The following is a 17,674-nucleotide window of genomic DNA, read 5'->3' as shown; positions in this document are numbered from 1 at the left end:
CGTCTCCTATTATTAAATCTCCCTTCTCATCTTCCAAAGGACCAATATTTACCTTAGCCACTCTTTTTTGTCTTATATATTTGTAGAAGCTTTTACTATCTGCTTTTATGTTCTGAGCCAGTTTACTTTCATAGTCTACCTTACTCTTCTTTATGGCTTTTTTAGTAGCTTTCTGTTGTCCCCTAAAGACTTCCCAGTCCTCTAGTCTCCCACTAATTTTTGCCACTTTGTATGTTTTTTCCTTCAATTTGATACTCTCCCTCACCTCCTTAGATATCCACGGTCGATTTTTCCCCTTTCTACCGTCTTTCTTTTTTGTCGGTATGAACCTTTTCTGAACACTGTGAAAGATCGCTCGGAAGGTTCTCCACTGTTCCTCAACTGCTTCACCATGAAGTCTTTGCTCCCAGTCTACCTTAGCTAGTTCTTCTCTCATCCCATTGTAATCGCCTTTGTTTAAGCACAAAACACTAGTGTTTGATTTTACCTTGTCATCCTCCAACTGTATTTTAAATTCCACCATATTGTGGTCGCTCCTTCCAAGAGGATCCCGAACTATGAGATCATTAATCAATCCTGCCTCATTACACAGGACCAGATCTAGGACCGCTTGCTCCCTTGTAGGTTCCATTACATACTGTTCCAGGTAATTATCCCGGGCACATTCTATAAACTCCTCCTCAAGGCTGCCTTTACCAACCTGGTTAAACCAATCGATATGCAGATTAAAATCTCCCATGATAACCGCTGTACCATTTCTACATGCATCCGTTATTTCTTTGCTTATTGCCTGCCCTACCATCCTGTTACTATTTGGTGGCCTATAGACTACTCCTATCAGTGACCTTTTCGCCTTACTATTCCTGATTTCCACCCAAATTGATTCAACCTTGTCCTCCATAGCACCAATATCATCCCTTACTATTGCCCGGATGCCATCCTTAAACAACAAAGCTACACCACCGCCCTTACCGTCCATTCTATCCTTTCGTATAGTCTGATACCCTTGGATATTTAACTCCCAGTCGTGACCATCTTTTTAAAAAAATATATATTTATTAAAGTTTTTTAACACAATTTTTCTCCCTTACAAACAATAATCCCCCCCCCTCGTAACAAAAAAAAAACGAGAAATCGTGCAGAGCAAGATATATACATGGCAAAATGATATATTTACACAGCTTTGTACACTGGCCCACACCCGTACGTGCCAGTTTCCCCAACCCTTCATGTTATCTCTTGCTCATCCACCCTCCCAGGCAGTCCCCCCTTTCCCCCCCTCCCCGGACGTCCCCTCCACCCCCCCCCCCCCCAAGGTTGCTGCTGCTGCTGACCGACCTTCCTCTAACGCTCCGCGAGATAGTCTAGGAATGGTTGCCACCGCCTGTAGAACCCCTGCGCAGACCCTCTCAAGGCGAACTTAATCCTCTCCAACTTTATGAACCCAGCCATATCATTTCTCCAGGCTGGGGGGCTTCGCCTCCTTCCGCATTAGCAAGATCCTTCGCCGGGCTACTAGGGACGCAAAGGCCAGAATGCCGGCCTCTTTCGCCTCCTGCACTCCCGGTTCGTCCACTACTCCAAATATTGCTAGCCCCCAGCTTGGCTTGACCCGGACTTTCACCACCTGAGATATTGCTCCCGCCACTCCTCTCCAGAACCCCTCCAGTGCCGGGCATGACCAAAACATATGGACATGGTTCGCCGGGCTCCCTGAGCACCTTCCACATCTGTCCTCTACCCCAAAGAACCTACTCAACCTCGCCCCCGTTAAGTGCGCTCTGTGGACCACCTTAAATTGTATCAGGCTGAGCCTGGCACACGAGGAGGAGGAATTAACCCTCCCTAGGGCATCAGCCCACAGACCTTCTTCGATCTCCTCCCTCAGCCCCTCCTCCCATTTACCCTTCAACTCTTCTACCAGCGCTTCCCCCTCTTCTTTCAACTTCTGGTGTATTTCCGACACCTTGCCCTCCCCGACCCATACACCCGAGATCACCCTATCTTGAACTTCTCGTGCCGGGAGCAACGGGAATTCCCTCACCTGTCACCTCACAAAAGCCCTCACCTGCATATATCTAAAGGCATTTCCCGGGGGTAACTCGAACTTCTCCTCCAGTGCTTCTAGGCTCGCAAACGTCCCGTCGATGAACAGGTCCCCCATTCTTCCAATCCCCGCCCGATGCCAGCTATGGAACCCCCCGTCCATCTTCCCCGGGACAAACCGGTGGTTACCCCTGATCGGGGACCACACCGATGCTCCCATTGCACCCCGGTGCCGTCTCCACTGGCCCCAGATCCTTAGCGTTGCCGCCACCACCGGGCTCGTGGTATACTTTGTCGGCGAGAGCGGCAACGGTGCCGTCACCAACGCCCCCAGGCCCGTTCCTTTACAGGGCGCCATCTCCATCCTCTTCCATGCCGCCCCCTCTCCCTCCATAACCCACTTGCGGATCATCGCCACATTTGCTGCCCAGTAGTAGCTCCCCAGGTTTGGCAGCGCCAACCCTCCTCGGTCCCTACTGCGTTCTAGGAACCCTCTCCTTACTCTCGGGGTCTTACTCGCCCACACAAACCCCATAATACTCCTGCCTACTCTCTTAAAAAAGGCCTTAGTGATCACGATGGGAAGGCACTGAAACACAAACAGAAACCTCGGAAGGACCACCATTTTGACCGACTGCACCCTACCCGCCAGCGAGAGCGGTAACATGTCCCATCTTTTGAAATCCTCCTCCATTTGCTCCACCAACCTCGTCAGATTCAGTTTATGTAGGGTCCCCCAACTCCTGGCTATCTGGATCCCCAGATACCGAAAGCTCCCCTCCGCCCTCCTCAGCGGTAGGTCCCCTATCCCTCTTTCTTGGTCCCCCGCCTGTAATACAAAGAGCTCACTCTTCCCTACATTGAGCTTATAGCCCGAAAACGCCCCAAACTCCCTTAGAGTCTGCATGACCTCCACCATCCCCTCCATTGAATCCGCCACGTACAGCAACAGGTCATCCGCATATAGCGACACCCGATGCTCTTCTCCCCCTCGGACCACCCCCCTCCATTTATTAGACTCCCTCAATGACATGGCTAATGGTTCGATCGCCAATGCGAACAACAGGGGGGACAGGGGGCACCCCTGCCTCGTCCCTCGGTACAGTCGAAAGTACTCCGACCTCCGCCGGTTCGTCACTACACTCGCCATCGGAGCTCTGTAAAGGAGCTTAACCCAATTGATAAACCCTACCCCGAACCCAAACCTACGCAGCACCTCCCAGAGGTACTCCCACTCTACTCGGTCAAAGGCCTTCTCCGCGTCCATAGCTGCCACTATCTCTGCCTCTCCCTCCTCCGATGGCATCATTATCACGTTTAAGAGCCGCCGCACATTGGTGTTTAGTTGCCTGCCCTTTACAAATCCCGTCTGGTCCTCGTGGATTACCCCCGGGACACAGTCCTCGATCCTCGTGGCCAGCACTTTTGCCAGCAACTTTGCATCCACATTGAGGAGCGAGATCGGCCTGTACGATCCACATTGCAGTGGGTCCTTGTCCCGCTTTAGGATCAAATAAATTGTCGCTTCCGACATTGTCGGGGGCAGGGTCCCCTCCTCTCTTGCCTCATTAAAGGTCCTCACCAGTAGCGGGGCCAACAGGTCTGCGTACTTCCTGTAGAACTCCACCGGGAATCCGTCCGGTCCCGGGGCCTTCCCCGCCTGCATGCTCCCCAAACCCTTGCTCAGCTCCTCCAACCCAATTGGTGCCCCCAAACCAGCCACCTCTTGCTCCTCCACCCTCGGGAATCTCAGCTGATCTAGGAATCGTCTCATCCCCTCTTCCCCCACTGGGGGCTGGGATCTGTACAGCTCTTCATAAAAGGCCTTGAATACCTTGTTCATTTTCGTCGCACTCCGAACCGTGGCTCCCCTTCCATCTTTGATTCCCCCTATTTCCCTCGCTGCCATCCTCTTACGGAGCTGGTGTGCCAGCATCCGACTAGCCTTTTCCCCATACTCGTAGGTCGCCCCCTGCGCTTTCCTCCACTGTGCCTCCGCCTTCCCTGTGGTCAACAGGTCAAACTCCGTCTGGAGCCGTCGTCTTTCCCCAAGTAATCTTTCCTCCGGGGCCTCTGCGTATCTCCTGTCCACTCTCAAAATCTCCCCCACTAACCTCTCCCTTTCCATACCCTCTGTCTTCTCCCTGTGAGCCCTAATGGAAATTAGCTCTCCCCTGATCACCGCCTTCAACGCCTCCCATACCACCCCCACCCGCACCTCCCCGTTGTCGTTGGCCTCCAAGGACCTTTCGATACACCCCCTCACCTTCCCACACACCACCTCGTCCGCCAGCAGTCCCACATCCAGCCGCCACAACGGGCGTTGGTCCCTCTCCTCTCCCAGCTCCAGTTCCACCCAGTGTGGGGCATGGTCCGAAACGGCTATAGCCGAATACTCCGTCCCCTCTACCCTCGGGATGAGCGCCCTACCCAGAACAAAGAAATCTATCCTGGAGTAGGCTTTGTGTACATGGGAGAAGAAAGAAAATTCCCTGGCCTGCGGCCTTGCAAACCGCCATGGGTCCACTCCCCCCATCTGATCCATAAACCCCCTAAGTACCTTGGCCGCCGCAAGCCTCTTTCCAGTCCTTTATTTGGAGCGGTCCAGTGCTGGATACAACACTGTATTGAAGTCCCCTCCCATTATCAGGCCTCCTATCTCCAGGTCCGGAATGCGCCCCAACATGCGCTTCATGAATCCTGCATCATCCCAGTTCGGGGCGTATACGTTTACCAACACCACCCGCGTCCCTTGCAGCCTACCGCTCACCATTACATATCGTCCTCCATTGTCCGCTACAATAGTCTTGGCCTCAAATAACACCCGCTTTCCTACCAATATTACCACCCCTCTATTCTTCGCTTCCAGTCCCGAGTGGAATACCTGTCCTACCCATCCCTTTCTTAACCTGACCTGGTCCGCCACCTTCAGATGTGTCTCTTGGAGCATGGCCACATCCGCCTTCAGTCCCTTTAAGTGCGCGAACACTCGAGCCCTCTTCACCGGCCCATTCAGGCCCCTCACATTCCACGTTATCAGCCGGATTGGAGGGTCTCTCACCCCCCCCCCCACGCCCCGCCGACTAGCCATCTCCTTTTCTGGGCCAGTCCCGTGTCCACGCCTCCCTCACCCTCCAGTCCCCCAGAGGGGGGACCCCCGTCCCGACCACCTCTTCTGTGTCCCATTCCCTTTCGGCCAGTGCAGCAGCAACCCTTTTCCCCCCCCCTTCCCCCCCCTCCCCTCCCCCCGCTAGACCCCTGTCTAGCTTTTTTGCTCCCCCCATGTCACTCCCGTAAGTCAGCTGACGCCTGCTGACCCCGGCTTCCCCCGCCGTCCCATTGACCTCCCCACGTGGGAGTCTCCCAATCCATATGCATTCCTTCGTTCCCCTTCCCGCCTTTCTTCCAGCGTGCGGGGAAAAAAACCCCGTGCTTTCCAAAGCCCGCTCCGCCCCTCTGGCGCAGCTCCTGTCGCGGCCTTGTCTCTCTCCCCCAGCCCATGTAACATTTCCTGCGCGTAATTGACCCCCTATATACAACAACCATCACACATCAAACCCCAAAACATCCCCCCCACCCTCACAAACTCTCAGTTAGAGTCCAACTTTTCGGCTTGTACAAAGGTCCACGCCTCCTCAGGCGTTTCAAAGTAATAGTGTTGGCCCTTGTATGTGACCCACAGTCACGCTGGCTGCAGCATTCCGAATTTCACTTCTTTCCGGTACAACGCCGCTTTGGCCCGGTTGAAACCCGCTCTCCGCTTTGCAACCTCCGTGCTCCAGTCCGGGTATATTCGGATCTCTGCATTGTCCCACTTACTGCTCCGCTCCTTCTTGGCCCATCTCAGGACCCACTCTCTGTCCGTGAACCGGTGGAACCTCACCACCATCGCCCTTGGTGGCTCATTTGCCTGGGGCTTCTTCGCCAGCACCCGATGTGCCCCGTCCAACTCCAGCGGCCTCGAAGGGGCCTTCGTGCCCATCATCGCCTCGAGCATCGTGCTCGCGTATGCCCCGGCATCAGCCCCTTCCATTCCCTCAGGGAGACCCAGGATTCGCAGATTCTTTCTCCTCGACCTGTTCTCCAGGTCTTCGAGTCTTCCCGCCCACCTCTTGTGTAGCGCCTCGTTCTGCTCCACTCTCACTGCCAGGCCCACGAGCTCGTCCTTGTTCTGACTGACTCTTTTCTGTACCTCCTGGATCTTAGCTTCGTGGGCCTTCTGGGTGATCCCGAATCCTTCAATTGCCGAAAGCATAGGCGCCAACATCTCTTTGCGCATCTCCTTGCGCTGTTCCCTCTGCTGCTAGAATTCACCTTTGATAGAGTCAAGTCAGATTGCAGCTTTAAGCTTGCCCTTCCCCTGCCTGCATGCTGGAAGAGGCCTCTGTCTATTGCTGCAGCTCAAGCCAAATCCTTCACTGTTTCTGTCGGGTCTGGCAGCCAAAAGACACAACATTCCTGGGGGACACTGTCAGGGGAATGCTGCAGTCTTCTTCCCACACCGGGAAATGTCAAACAAATGCCGTGGGGGCCCTGGAAAAGAGCCCAAATGTCCGTTCCAAGCGGGAGCTGCCGAATATGCGACCTAGCTCTGCATAGCCGCACCCGGAAGTGTCGTGACCATCTTTTAACCATGTTTCAGTAATGGCCACTAAATCATAGTCATTCACGATGATTTGCGCCATCAACTCATTTACCTTATTTCGTATACTACGAGCATTCAGGTAAAGTACACTTCTGCTGTTTTTTATGTCTTTGTTATGAATCCTAACACCTTGATCAGTAACTTTTCGCAATTTATTTTTCCTCTTACCCTTTCTCCTAATTTTCCTTGTCTTTGAACCCATATCTCTACATAATAACCTGTCACGTAACCTGCTGCCTTGATCTCCATTAACCATTATACTGTCCATTGCTTTACACTTCCCTTCCCCCCAACCTGCTAGTTTAAAGTCCTTGTGACCAACCTATTTATCCTATTCGCTAGAACACTGGTCCCAGAATGGTTCAGGTGAAGACCGTCCCAACGGTACAGGTCCCTCCTGCCCCAGTACTGATGCCAATGCCCCATGAAATGGAATCCCTCTTTCCCGCACCACTCTTTTAGCCACGTGTTAACTTCTCTAATTTTCTCAACCCTATGCCAATTGGCACGTGGCTCGGGTAGTAATCCAGAGATTATAACCCTGGAGGACCTGCTCTTTAATTTAGTCCCTAGTGTTTGATAATCCCCAAACAGGTCCTCTTTCCTAGTCTTAGCTATGTTGTTAGTCCCAACGTGGACCACAACAACTGGATCCTCCCCCTCCCTCTCCAAAATCCTTTCAAGCCGATCAGAGATGTCCCTCACCCTGGCACCGGGCAGGCAACATACCACGCGGGACTCTCGATCTGGCTTACAAAGGATGCCATCAATCCCCCTAATTATAGAATCCCCTACAACTACCACTTGACTTTTTGCTCCCCCCTCTTGAATGGCTTTCTGTACCACGGTGCAGTGGTCAGTCAACGCATCCTCCCTACAGCCCTCTTCCTCATCCACACAGGGAGCAAGTACCTCATACCTGTTGGACAAGGTCAAGGGCTGAGGCTCCTCAACTCCTAAACTCAGGATCCCCCTAAGGAAAGCAGAGTTGAGACCAAGGCACACACAAACAAGGACCTGCTCTCTCTCTCTCCACAAAGGCTGTGACTTGATGTATTCCTGAACCTACAGAGACCTGAATGAATCTCCAGTGAAAACCTTGAACTGAAAGCAAAGTTTGAAGAGGAGAAAGGTGTTGGAAACAACCATCTGAAACAAAGACTTTTATCTTTTGACTTTCATCCTTATTATTTTCACCCCTATCTTTCCCTCTGTGTTTTCTATCTTGTGTGTATGTGTGTGTGTGTGTAGAGGGTGGGGGAAAGTCAAAGTTTGGCAAAGGAATTAGTTGATTGTTAACCAATTATATTTGCTACATATTTCATTGTAGCTATTATTATAACCAAAAAGTAATCATGTTTAATTTTACAAACCTGGTTAATGTAATTATTGGGCATCCAAGAGCCAGACTCTGGGTATTTTTATAATAATTATTTGTTAATTTAATTGTGTTATGACTCTGTCAATGGGGTCTGGAATTGATGGTGCAATAGCCCAGGCTGTTGTAACACCTTAATCTGAGTGTGCATTGCGACATCCTGATCTGGCCGGTGGTTCGGGTGGGATGCCTTCTGGTGTCAGAGAGGAGGGAGCGGCCCCTCCATCCCAGGGTTCCTGATGATTCTACGGGTGTTCTGATGATTCTACTTTTCCCGGGCTGGGGTCCCCTCCTGGCTAGGGCAGGTACAATTATCTCCTTTAGTGTGAATAGGAGCGGTCGGGCCTTGCTCTGTGCCTGGATTCGGGTTAAATTGACTTGTGGGATGTGTATGAGTTGCCCCTTAGAACTGGCGTGTTTGTTTTGTTTTGTACAGTTGGGTGTGATGAATGTGCTGTTGACATGGGTTTTGTGTATGAAGAAGATGTTGATGCTGTGTTGATGTTGATGCCGCGGTGTTGATGTTGATGCTGTGTTGATGTTGATGCCGCGGTGTTGATGTTGATGCTGTGTTGATGTTGATGCTGTGTTGATGTTGATGCCGCGGTGTTGATGTTGATGCTGTGTTGATGTTGATGCTGTGTTGATGTTGATGCTGTGTTGATGTTGATGCCGCGGTGTTGATGTTGATACTGTGTTTGATGTTGATGCTGTGTTGATGTTGATGCTGTGTTGATGTTGATGCCGCGGTGTTGATGTTGATGCTGTGTTGATGTTGATGCTGTGTTGATGTTGATGCCGCGGTGTTGATGTTGATGCTGTGTTGATGTTGATGCCGCGGTGTTGATGTTGATGCTGTGTTGATGTTGATGCCGCGGTGTTGATGTTGATGCTGTGTTGATGTTGATGCCGCGGTGTTGATGTTGATGCTGTGTTGATGTTGATGCCGCGGTGTTGATGTTGATGCTGTGTTGATGTTGATGCTGTGTTGATGTTGATGCTGTGTTGATGTTGATGCCGCGGTGTTGATGTTGATGCTGTGTTGATGTTGATGCTGTGTTGATGTTGATGCTGTGTTGATGTTGATGCCGCGGTGTTGATGTTGATGCTGTGTTGATGTTGATGCCGCGGTGTTGATGTTGATGCCGCGGTGTTGATGTTGATGCTGTGTTGATGTTGATGCCGCGGTGTTGATGTTGATGCCGCGGTGTTGATGTTGATGTTGTGTTGATGTTGATGCCGCGGTGTTGATGTTGATGCTGTGTTGATGTTGATGCCGCGGTGTTGATGTTGATGTTGTGTTGATGTTGATGCCGCGGTGTTGATGTTGATGCTGTGTTGATGTTGATGCTGTGTTGATGTTGATGCCGCGGTGTTGATGTTGATGCTGTGTTGATGTTGATGCTGTGTTGATGTTGATGCTGTGTTGATGTTGATGCCGCGGTGTTGATGTTGATGCCGCGGTGTTGATGTTGATGCTGTGTTGATGTTGATGCTGTGTTGATGTTGATGCTGTGTTGATGTTGATGCTGTGTTGATGTTGATGCCGCGGTGTTGATGTTGATGCTGCGGTGTTGATGTTGATGCTGTGTTGATGTTGATGCCGCGGTGTTGATGTTGATGCTGTGTTGATGTTGATGCCGCGGTGTTGATGTTGATGCCGCGGTGTTGATGTTGATGCTGTGTTGATGTTGATGCCGCGGTGTTGCTGGGGTAGAGGATGTTGGTGACAGCTGTGGGCCGGTGGGGCCGGTGCACCGTGGGCATCGTTTTACCAGCTCTCTGTGACCGTATCCAGGGTTCCCCTGGTCCTTGGCGGAGTGGAATCGGTGTCTGGTTTGTGACTCAGGTTTGTGCCCACTCACAATGTGAAACGCCGATGAGTATATTTGTACAGACACTGGGCTGGGGCCCATTCTTCTCGCCCTCAGACTGCAGTGAAATGGGCCATGTTATGATCACTATTACCGAGTGGCTCCTCAGCATAGCCTCATTATGTACGCTGTTTAGACTCACTGACATGGGAGGGGGAGGACCCCGGCGGGTTTCCCGCCCTCCCGGCCGCCGGCGCCGCCTCGCCTCCTAACCCGGGGGCGGGATCCGGTTTCCATGGTTCCCAGGGGGCGGGGCGCTTGCCATGGCCGCGGGGGCGGGGCCTGGTTGTCATGGCTGGGGGGGTAGGTTGCCATGGCCGCGGGGCCTGGCTGCCACGGCCGCGGGGGCGGGGCCTGGTTGCCATGGCCGCGGGGCCTGGTTGTCATGGCTGGGGGGGGGAGGTTGCCATGGCCGCGGGGCCTGGTTGCCACGGCCGCGGGGGCGGGGCCTGGTTGTCATGGCTGGGGGGGAGGTTGCCATGGCCGCGGTGCCTGGTTGCCACGGCCGCGGGGGCGGGGCCTGGTTGTCATGGCTGGGGGGGAGGTTGCCATGGCCGCGGGGCCTGGTTGCCATGGCTCCGGCTCTGGCGCGGGGATGAGCGGCGCGGCGGCGGGCAGCCGGAGGCCTCTGGCGGAAAAGGCCGTGTCTGAGGCTTGGGCCCGGCTCCGCTACCACGACACCTCGCTGCTGGTGTGGAGGCAGCAGCAGCAGCAGCTGGAGCGGCGGGTGCTGGGCGCAGGCCCGGGGCCCGGGCCCGACAGCTTCCTGGCCCGCAGCCAGAGCGGCTGGTACCGACAGTTCGGCAACCAGCCCATCCTGGTCAGGGACCGGAGCAAACTGAGCCCGGGGACCGCAGCCGGACCAGGCCGCTCCCGCCTCTGCTCCCTCATGTGAACCGCACCCGAGTCAGCACCACAGCCTGAGTAACACCCGGAGTAACAGCTGGAGTAACAATTCAGCCAGAGAAACACTCACCAGGAGTAACACCCGGAGTAACCCTCACCCGGAGTAATCTTCACCCGGAGTAACCCACACCCGGAATAACATTCAGCCGGCGTAACCCTCACCCTGAGCAACATTCAGCCTGAGTAACATTCAGCCAGAGAAACATTCACCAGGAGTAACACCCGGAGTAACCCTCACCCGGAGTAACTCACCCAGAGTAACACCTGGAGTAACAGCCAGAGTAACCTTCACCCAGTGTAACATTCAGCCAGTGTAACCCTCACCGGGAGTAACACCCGGAGTAACCCTCACTCGGAGTAACTCACCCAGAGTAACACCCGGAGTAACAGACAGAGTAACCCTCACCGGGAGTAATTTTCACCCGGAGTAACCCTCACCCGGAGTAACCCTCACCCGGAGTAACCCTCACCCGGAGTAACCCTCACCCGGAGTAACCCTCACCCGGAGTAACCCTCACCCGGAGTAACCCTCACCGAGTAACCCTCACCCAGAGTAACCCTCACCCAGAGTAACCCTCACCCAGAGTAACCCTCACCCAGAGTAACCCTCACCCAGAGTAACCCTCAGCCGGAGAGCAGCCAGAATAACATTCAGCCGAAGTAGCAGCCAGAATAACATTCAGCCGGAGTAGCAGCCAGAATAACCCTCACCCGGAGTAACACCCAGAGTAACGCTCACCCAAAGTAACAGCCGGAGTAACCTTCACCCGGTGTAACCCTCACCCACCCGGAGTTAAAGCCGGAATAACCCTCAGCCGGAGTAACCCTCACCTGGAATAACAGCCAGAATAACACTCACCCGGAGTAACAGCTGCGGTAATCGTCATCCGGAGTAACCCTCAGCCGGAATAACCTTCACCCGGAGTAACAGCCGGTGTAACCCTCTCCCGGAGTAACCCTCGCCTGGAGTAACCGTCACCCAAAGTAACAGCCAGAGTAACCGTCCCGCGGAGTACCAGCCAGAGTAACCGTCACCCAAAGTAACAGCCAGAGTAACCGTCACGCGGAGTACCAGCCAGAGTAACCATCACGCAGAGTACCAGCCAGAGTAACCGTCACCCGAAGTAACAGCCAGAGTAACCGTCACGCGGAGTACCAGCCAGAGTAACCATCACGCAGAGTACCAGCCAGAGCAACCGTCACCCGAAGTAACAGCCAGAGTAACCAGCACCCGGAGTAACATTCAGCCGGTGTGACATTCGCCCGGAGTAACCCTCACCTGGAGTAACCCTCACCTGGAGTAACCCTCACCTGGAGTAACCCTCACCTGGAGTAACCCTCACCTGGAGTAACCCTCACCTGGAGTAACCCTCACCTGGAGTAACCCTCACCTGGAGTAACCCTCACCTGGAGTAACCCTCACCTGGAGTAACCCTCACCTGGAGTAACCCTCACCTGGAGTAACCCTCACCTGGAGTAACCCTCACCTGGAGTAACCCTCACCTGGAGTAACCCTCACCTGGAGTAACCCTCACCTGGAGTAACCCTCACCTGGAGTAACCCTCACCTGGAGTAACCCTCACCTGGAGTAACCCTCACCTGGAGTAACCCTCACTCAGAGTAACCCTCACTCAGAGTAACCGTCACCTGGAGTAACCCTCACCCGGAGTAACATTCAGCTGGAGTAACTCTCACCAAGAGTATCATTCAACCCGAATAACCCTCAACCGGAGTAACTGACACCCAGAGTAACCCTCACCTGGAGTAACACCCAGAGTAACAGCCGGTGAAACCCTCCCCTGGAGTAACCGTCACCCAGAGTAACAGCCGGAGTAACAGCTGGAGTAGCTCTCAGCCGGAGTAATCTTCACCCGGAGTAACCCTCGCCTGGAGTAACAGCCGGAGCAAACGTCACCCGCAGTAACCGTCACCCAGAGTAACAGCTGGAGTAACTGTCACGTGGAGTACCAGCCAGAGTAACCGTCAGGCGGAGTACCAGCCAGAGTAACCCTCACCTGGAGTAACATTCAACCCGAGTAACCGTCACCCAGAGTAACAGCCGGAGTAACCCTCACCCGGAGTAGCGTTCAGCCGGACTAACCTTCACCCGGAGTAACATTCAGCCCGAGTAACCCTCGCCCGGAGTAATATTCAGCCCGAGTAACCCTCGCCCGGAGTAACAGTCAACCCGAGTAACCCTCACCCAGTGTAACAGCTGGAATAACCCTCACCCGGAGTAACGGGCACCCGGAAAACGGCCGGAGCAACCGTCACCCGGAATAATGCACATCTAGGTGAACACCTGGATCTAGACCTGCAAGTATTTAGTCCCCAGGGAATTGTGCAACCTCGGAATCTATGGAGTAGTTAGATCAGTGTCACTCCACATCTGGATCACTAGCCAGAGTGACTCTACTCACGACCAGGTCCCAGCAGACGTCACTTTATCAGCATTTGACTTGTTCGCAAATCCATTGTGCAAACTTGGTGGAGTTGAAAGCAGCAATTGTGAACAATTCAGATCAAACTGCAGCCAGTGTGAGGGCTTTAAAGCCACAGATTGTCACTCATTCCCTGCGTGCACACTCCCAGGAACAGTTATTGATTTCCTTATTTATTGATTTCCTTATTGAATGCTGAAATCTTGGGCTGGAATGAATGAGTTTCTGGGACAGTACAGAACAAAATGTGCAAATATGTAAAAGAAAACATTTTTGAGAAAGTCTGGCCTGAAACGTGAGATTTTCTTCTAAATTTCAGATGCGCTCTGCTCATATCCAGTGATCAGACTGTGCTGGCCTCTGAGAATGCACAGAATCTCTGCTTGAGAATTTTGAGCAATTGTTTAAACAAATTACAGGATTTATGGTCGAACCTGAGAGTGGAATTACAGTATTTAAAAAGTGTATTTAACAAAACTACTACTTTCGCAACAAAACCCCGGTATTTGTTCTGATGATCTTTACTCATCCAGCACTAAATGATTTATGTACTGAACTATACTTCCAAAACTTTTCTGACTCTCCTCTTATTTAAAACCTACCTCATATCTTTGGTATCAAGGCATGTATCTTAAGTTATAATTCTGCTGTGAAGCGCTTGAGAATGTTAAAGGTACTTTCAAAAGACATTTAGTTGTTGCTATTGTGACAGACGTTCAGCTCCAACAGTATTACTGCTTTCTGCTGCTACCCCTGCTCTAGAATTCCATATTGTACCAACAAGACATTCTAACCTTAAATTTATATCTTCCACTGACTGACTCACTGGGCATTTTCCAACTGACTTCATCTATACTGGGTATTGCAAAGCTGCAATATAACTTCCAGCCCTCTTGAGATAAAGACCAACATTTAATTTTCCTTTTTTATTTTGGCACTTGTCCACCATCATTTATTGATTTCTTTACTTCGACCCCATAATCTCTCTGCTCCCTTGCGGTTCCTCACCTTTTACACAATACTCAGATCTATTTTTCTTCGGTTCAAAGCAGATGACTTCACTTACGCAAACTGAACTCCAGCTGTCACAGTTGAATCTGTTTTTGTCCCTCAAATGTACTGTGCCATCCAGCTTGGTGTCATCGGCAAACTTTGTTCTGGGGCTATTTCATTTCCATCATTGATAAATGTAGTGAAAAACTGAGATCTCTGTTCATATCCCTGAGTAATAAGACCAGTAATATCGGGTCAATTTGAGAACTTCCCTTTATCTCCAAATTCTTGCCTCCTTCCCAACCAATTTCCTAGCATCTCAAAAGGATAACATGGAATTTTTATTATAAAAAGATTCATTAATTGATCCTCCATTGTCTATCTAAAATTTGAATTTTCTTTTCTTCTAAAATGTTATGATGTATTTATGGGGCTTGGTTAGCTCAGTTGGACCAAATTAAGACTGTGTGGAGTTTGATCCCTGTTCTGGAAGAGGTAGTCACTTTGCCTGCCTCCTCACCCAACCCGTAGTAAAAAATCACAGCACTTTGCAAATAATCACCAAGGAGAGACAATAATAATCTTTAATGTCACAAATAGGCTTACATTAACACTGCAATAAAGTTACTGTGAAAATCCCCTAGTTGCCACATTCCGGCGCCTGTTCGGGTACACAGAGGGAGAATTCAGAATGTCCAATTCGCCGAACAGCACGTCTTTCGGGACTTGTGGGAGGAAACCGGAGCACCCGGAGGAAACCCACGCAGACACGGGGAGAACGTGCAGACTCCGCACAGACAGTGACCCAATCCGGGAATCAAACCCAGGTGCCCGCTGCTGTGAAGCAACAGTGCCAACCACTGTGCTACTTGGCCGTAATTCGAGAAGATGTATTTCAATTGTTTCCATTACTGATTTCTTTCTCCCTGTTAAATTTCCTCAGACTTCTACCTTCGCAATCTGATAACGTGCAGCCGAAAGACACTTCCCGTCCTCTCCAGTTATCCTGTATCCAAGTGGAGACATATCCAAGGTCCTCCTGATCTCACCACACTGCCTGGATTGGCTCAAGGAGAAGGCTTATCACCACCTTCTGGGTGATGGACAACTAGGGATGGGCAATAAATGCTGGCCTAGCCGCCAAGAACCAGCTCCCAAGGATTAACAACAAAGGATTGGCCCCTTTAGAGCAGACCTATCCGGAAAGCTGTTTCAATGATTAATTCATTCTCCCAACATCAGGGGCATGATTGGCAGACTCCCCTAACTGGAGTCAGTGCTTGCCGAGGAGCTAGTTCGATCCCGACACCGGCTCAGTGTGGGGAGTTTGCACATTCTCCTCGTGTCTGCGTGGGTCTCACCCCCACAACCCAAATGATGTGTAGGGTAAGTGGAATGATCACATTAAATTGCCCCTTAATTGGAATTTTTAAAAAAACTTAGTGCTGTGATCTGTTATGAGTTAGGTGAAGGAGTCCAGCCAGTTACAATCAAGCTTGATGAAACTGGTCTCAATAATTCCAGGAATCTGGGGTCTGTCAGTGATCATATCCCATTTCCAGGAAATCCAAGCAAAGTCAGGAATTGCTTTGACAAGAAGGCAGATTGTTCCTGCAGGGGAGTGATGACCTGCCCCTTGCTTGGGGTTGAGATGGGACAGGAGCCCAGGAGCACTTTGGGTTAAAGAATTTGTCTTTCTATTTTTCATGTGAAGTTTTTTAATTAGATACAAGCAGAGCAAGAGTCAGGATCAGGAAACTAAATTGGATTTTAGCCATCTGCAGTGGAACAGATGATTGAAACAAAATTGCAGTGCTTTCAATCAGAGCAACGCTGGGCCCAGCCTGTGGCAGCCTATCGAATATTGGCTGGCAATTTGTCCTGTGGGAGCATGGCAGGCGAGCCTAGTCCGGTCCTTACCTGCTATTCACATACATACAGCATCATTCAGTAATAACTGGTCAGGACAGGAACCCAGGCTCATTTCTCCCTCCTGATGCAGGGACATGTGATAATTGCAGGAGCCGGGGATCCAACTGGGCTTATTCAGCAGACACGGGATCAAACACGGCTGGTGCTTAAACTCTGGACCAAACCGAGTGGATCTTCGATAGACAAACCGAGGTGACGTTTCAGGCAAAGATGGTTTTGGCAGCTCGGTGAGGAATATTCGATTAGACCCACTTACACGCAGACCAATAAATATTTACATTTCCTTCTGACATTTTGAACGTGGTTATTGAATGTGTTTTCATTGTCTTTTCAGCCGGGACATTCAGGAAGCTTCGCTGCTGCATAGTTACCGACATTTAATCTGTGCCCTGCTTGCTGATGCTCCTGCCATTGCAAACAGTTTCTCCTGATTTACTGTACCAAAATCCTTCATGATCTTCAGCACCTCTATCAAACCTTGAAACCATCTCCCCTTGCAAATCAATGACTTGCTTTCATGGCCATTGTAAAATAGTAATGCAGGTTCAGTGAATAAATGACCTATTTGTTGTGACGTAACAATGTTGTGATGTCTCGGATCGTGTTTTCCGGGTCCTTAAGGGGGAGGGGGAGCAGCCCCAAGTCGTGGTCCACATTGGCACTAACGACATAGGTAGGAAAGGGGACAAGGATGTCAGGCAGGCTTTCAGGGAGCTAGGATGGAAGCTCAGAACTAGAACAAACAGAGTTGTTATCTCTGGGTTGTTGCCCGTGCCACGTGATAGTGAGATGAGGAATAGGGAGAGAGAGCATTTAAACACGTGGCTACAAGGATGGTGCAGGCGGGAGGGATTCAGATTTCTGGATAACTGGGGCTCTTTCTGGGGAAGGTGGGACCTCTTCAGACAGGATGGTCCACATCTGAACCTGAGGGGCACAAATATCCTGGGAGGGAGATTTGTTAGTGCTCTTTGGGGGGGTTTAAACTAATGCAGCAGGGGCATGGGAACCTGGATTGTAGTTTTAGGGTACGGGAGAATGAGAGTATAGAGGTCAGGAGCACAGATTTGACTTCGCAGGAGGGGGCCAGTGTTCAGGTAGGTGGTTTGAAGTTTGTCTACTTCAATGCCAGGAGTATACAAAATAAGGTAGGGGAACTGGCAGCATGGGTTGGTACCTGGGACTTCGATGTTGTGACCATTTCGGAGACATGGATAGAGCAGGGACAGGAATGGATGTTGCATGTTCCGGGGTTTAGGTGTTTTAGTAAGCTCAGAGAAGGAGGCAAAAGAGGGGGAGGTGTGGTGCTGCTAGTCAAGAGCAGTATTACGGTGGCGGAGAGGATGCTAGATGGGGACTCTTCCGAGGTAGTATGGGCTGAGGTTAGAAACAGGAAAGGAGAGGTCACCCTGTTGGGAGTTTTCTAGAGGCCTCCAAATAGTTCTAGGAATGTAGAGGA

At 51.3% G+C, this 17,674-nt stretch overlaps 1 protein-coding gene across 1 annotated transcript; it reads left to right on the top strand.

The window, feature by feature from the left end:
• Window positions 1-10,538: 10,538 nt before the first annotated feature.
• Window positions 10,539-16,797, top strand: LOC140399368 (putative uncharacterized protein BRD3OS). The gene has a single exon (XM_072488947.1). It carries the CDS (start codon window positions 10,539-10,541, stop codon window positions 10,836-10,838), a length of 300 nt encoding a protein of 99 aa, XP_072345048.1. The 3' UTR covers window positions 10,839-16,797.
• Window positions 16,798-17,674: the final 877 nt, after the last annotated feature.

This window comes from Scyliorhinus torazame, chromosome 22, assembly GCF_047496885.1.
Source record: "Scyliorhinus torazame isolate Kashiwa2021f chromosome 22, sScyTor2.1, whole genome shotgun sequence".
Lineage (NCBI taxonomy): Eukaryota > Metazoa > Chordata > Chondrichthyes > Carcharhiniformes > Scyliorhinidae > Scyliorhinus > Scyliorhinus torazame.
This window is presented reverse-complemented; position numbering and strand designations above follow the sequence as displayed.

Excerpts from the sequence above, each read along its gene's own strand:
- LOC140399368 (XM_072488947.1), top strand. The coding sequence starts at position 10,539 with ATGAGCGGCGCGGCGGCGGGCAGCCGGAGGCCTCTGGCGGAAAAGGCC.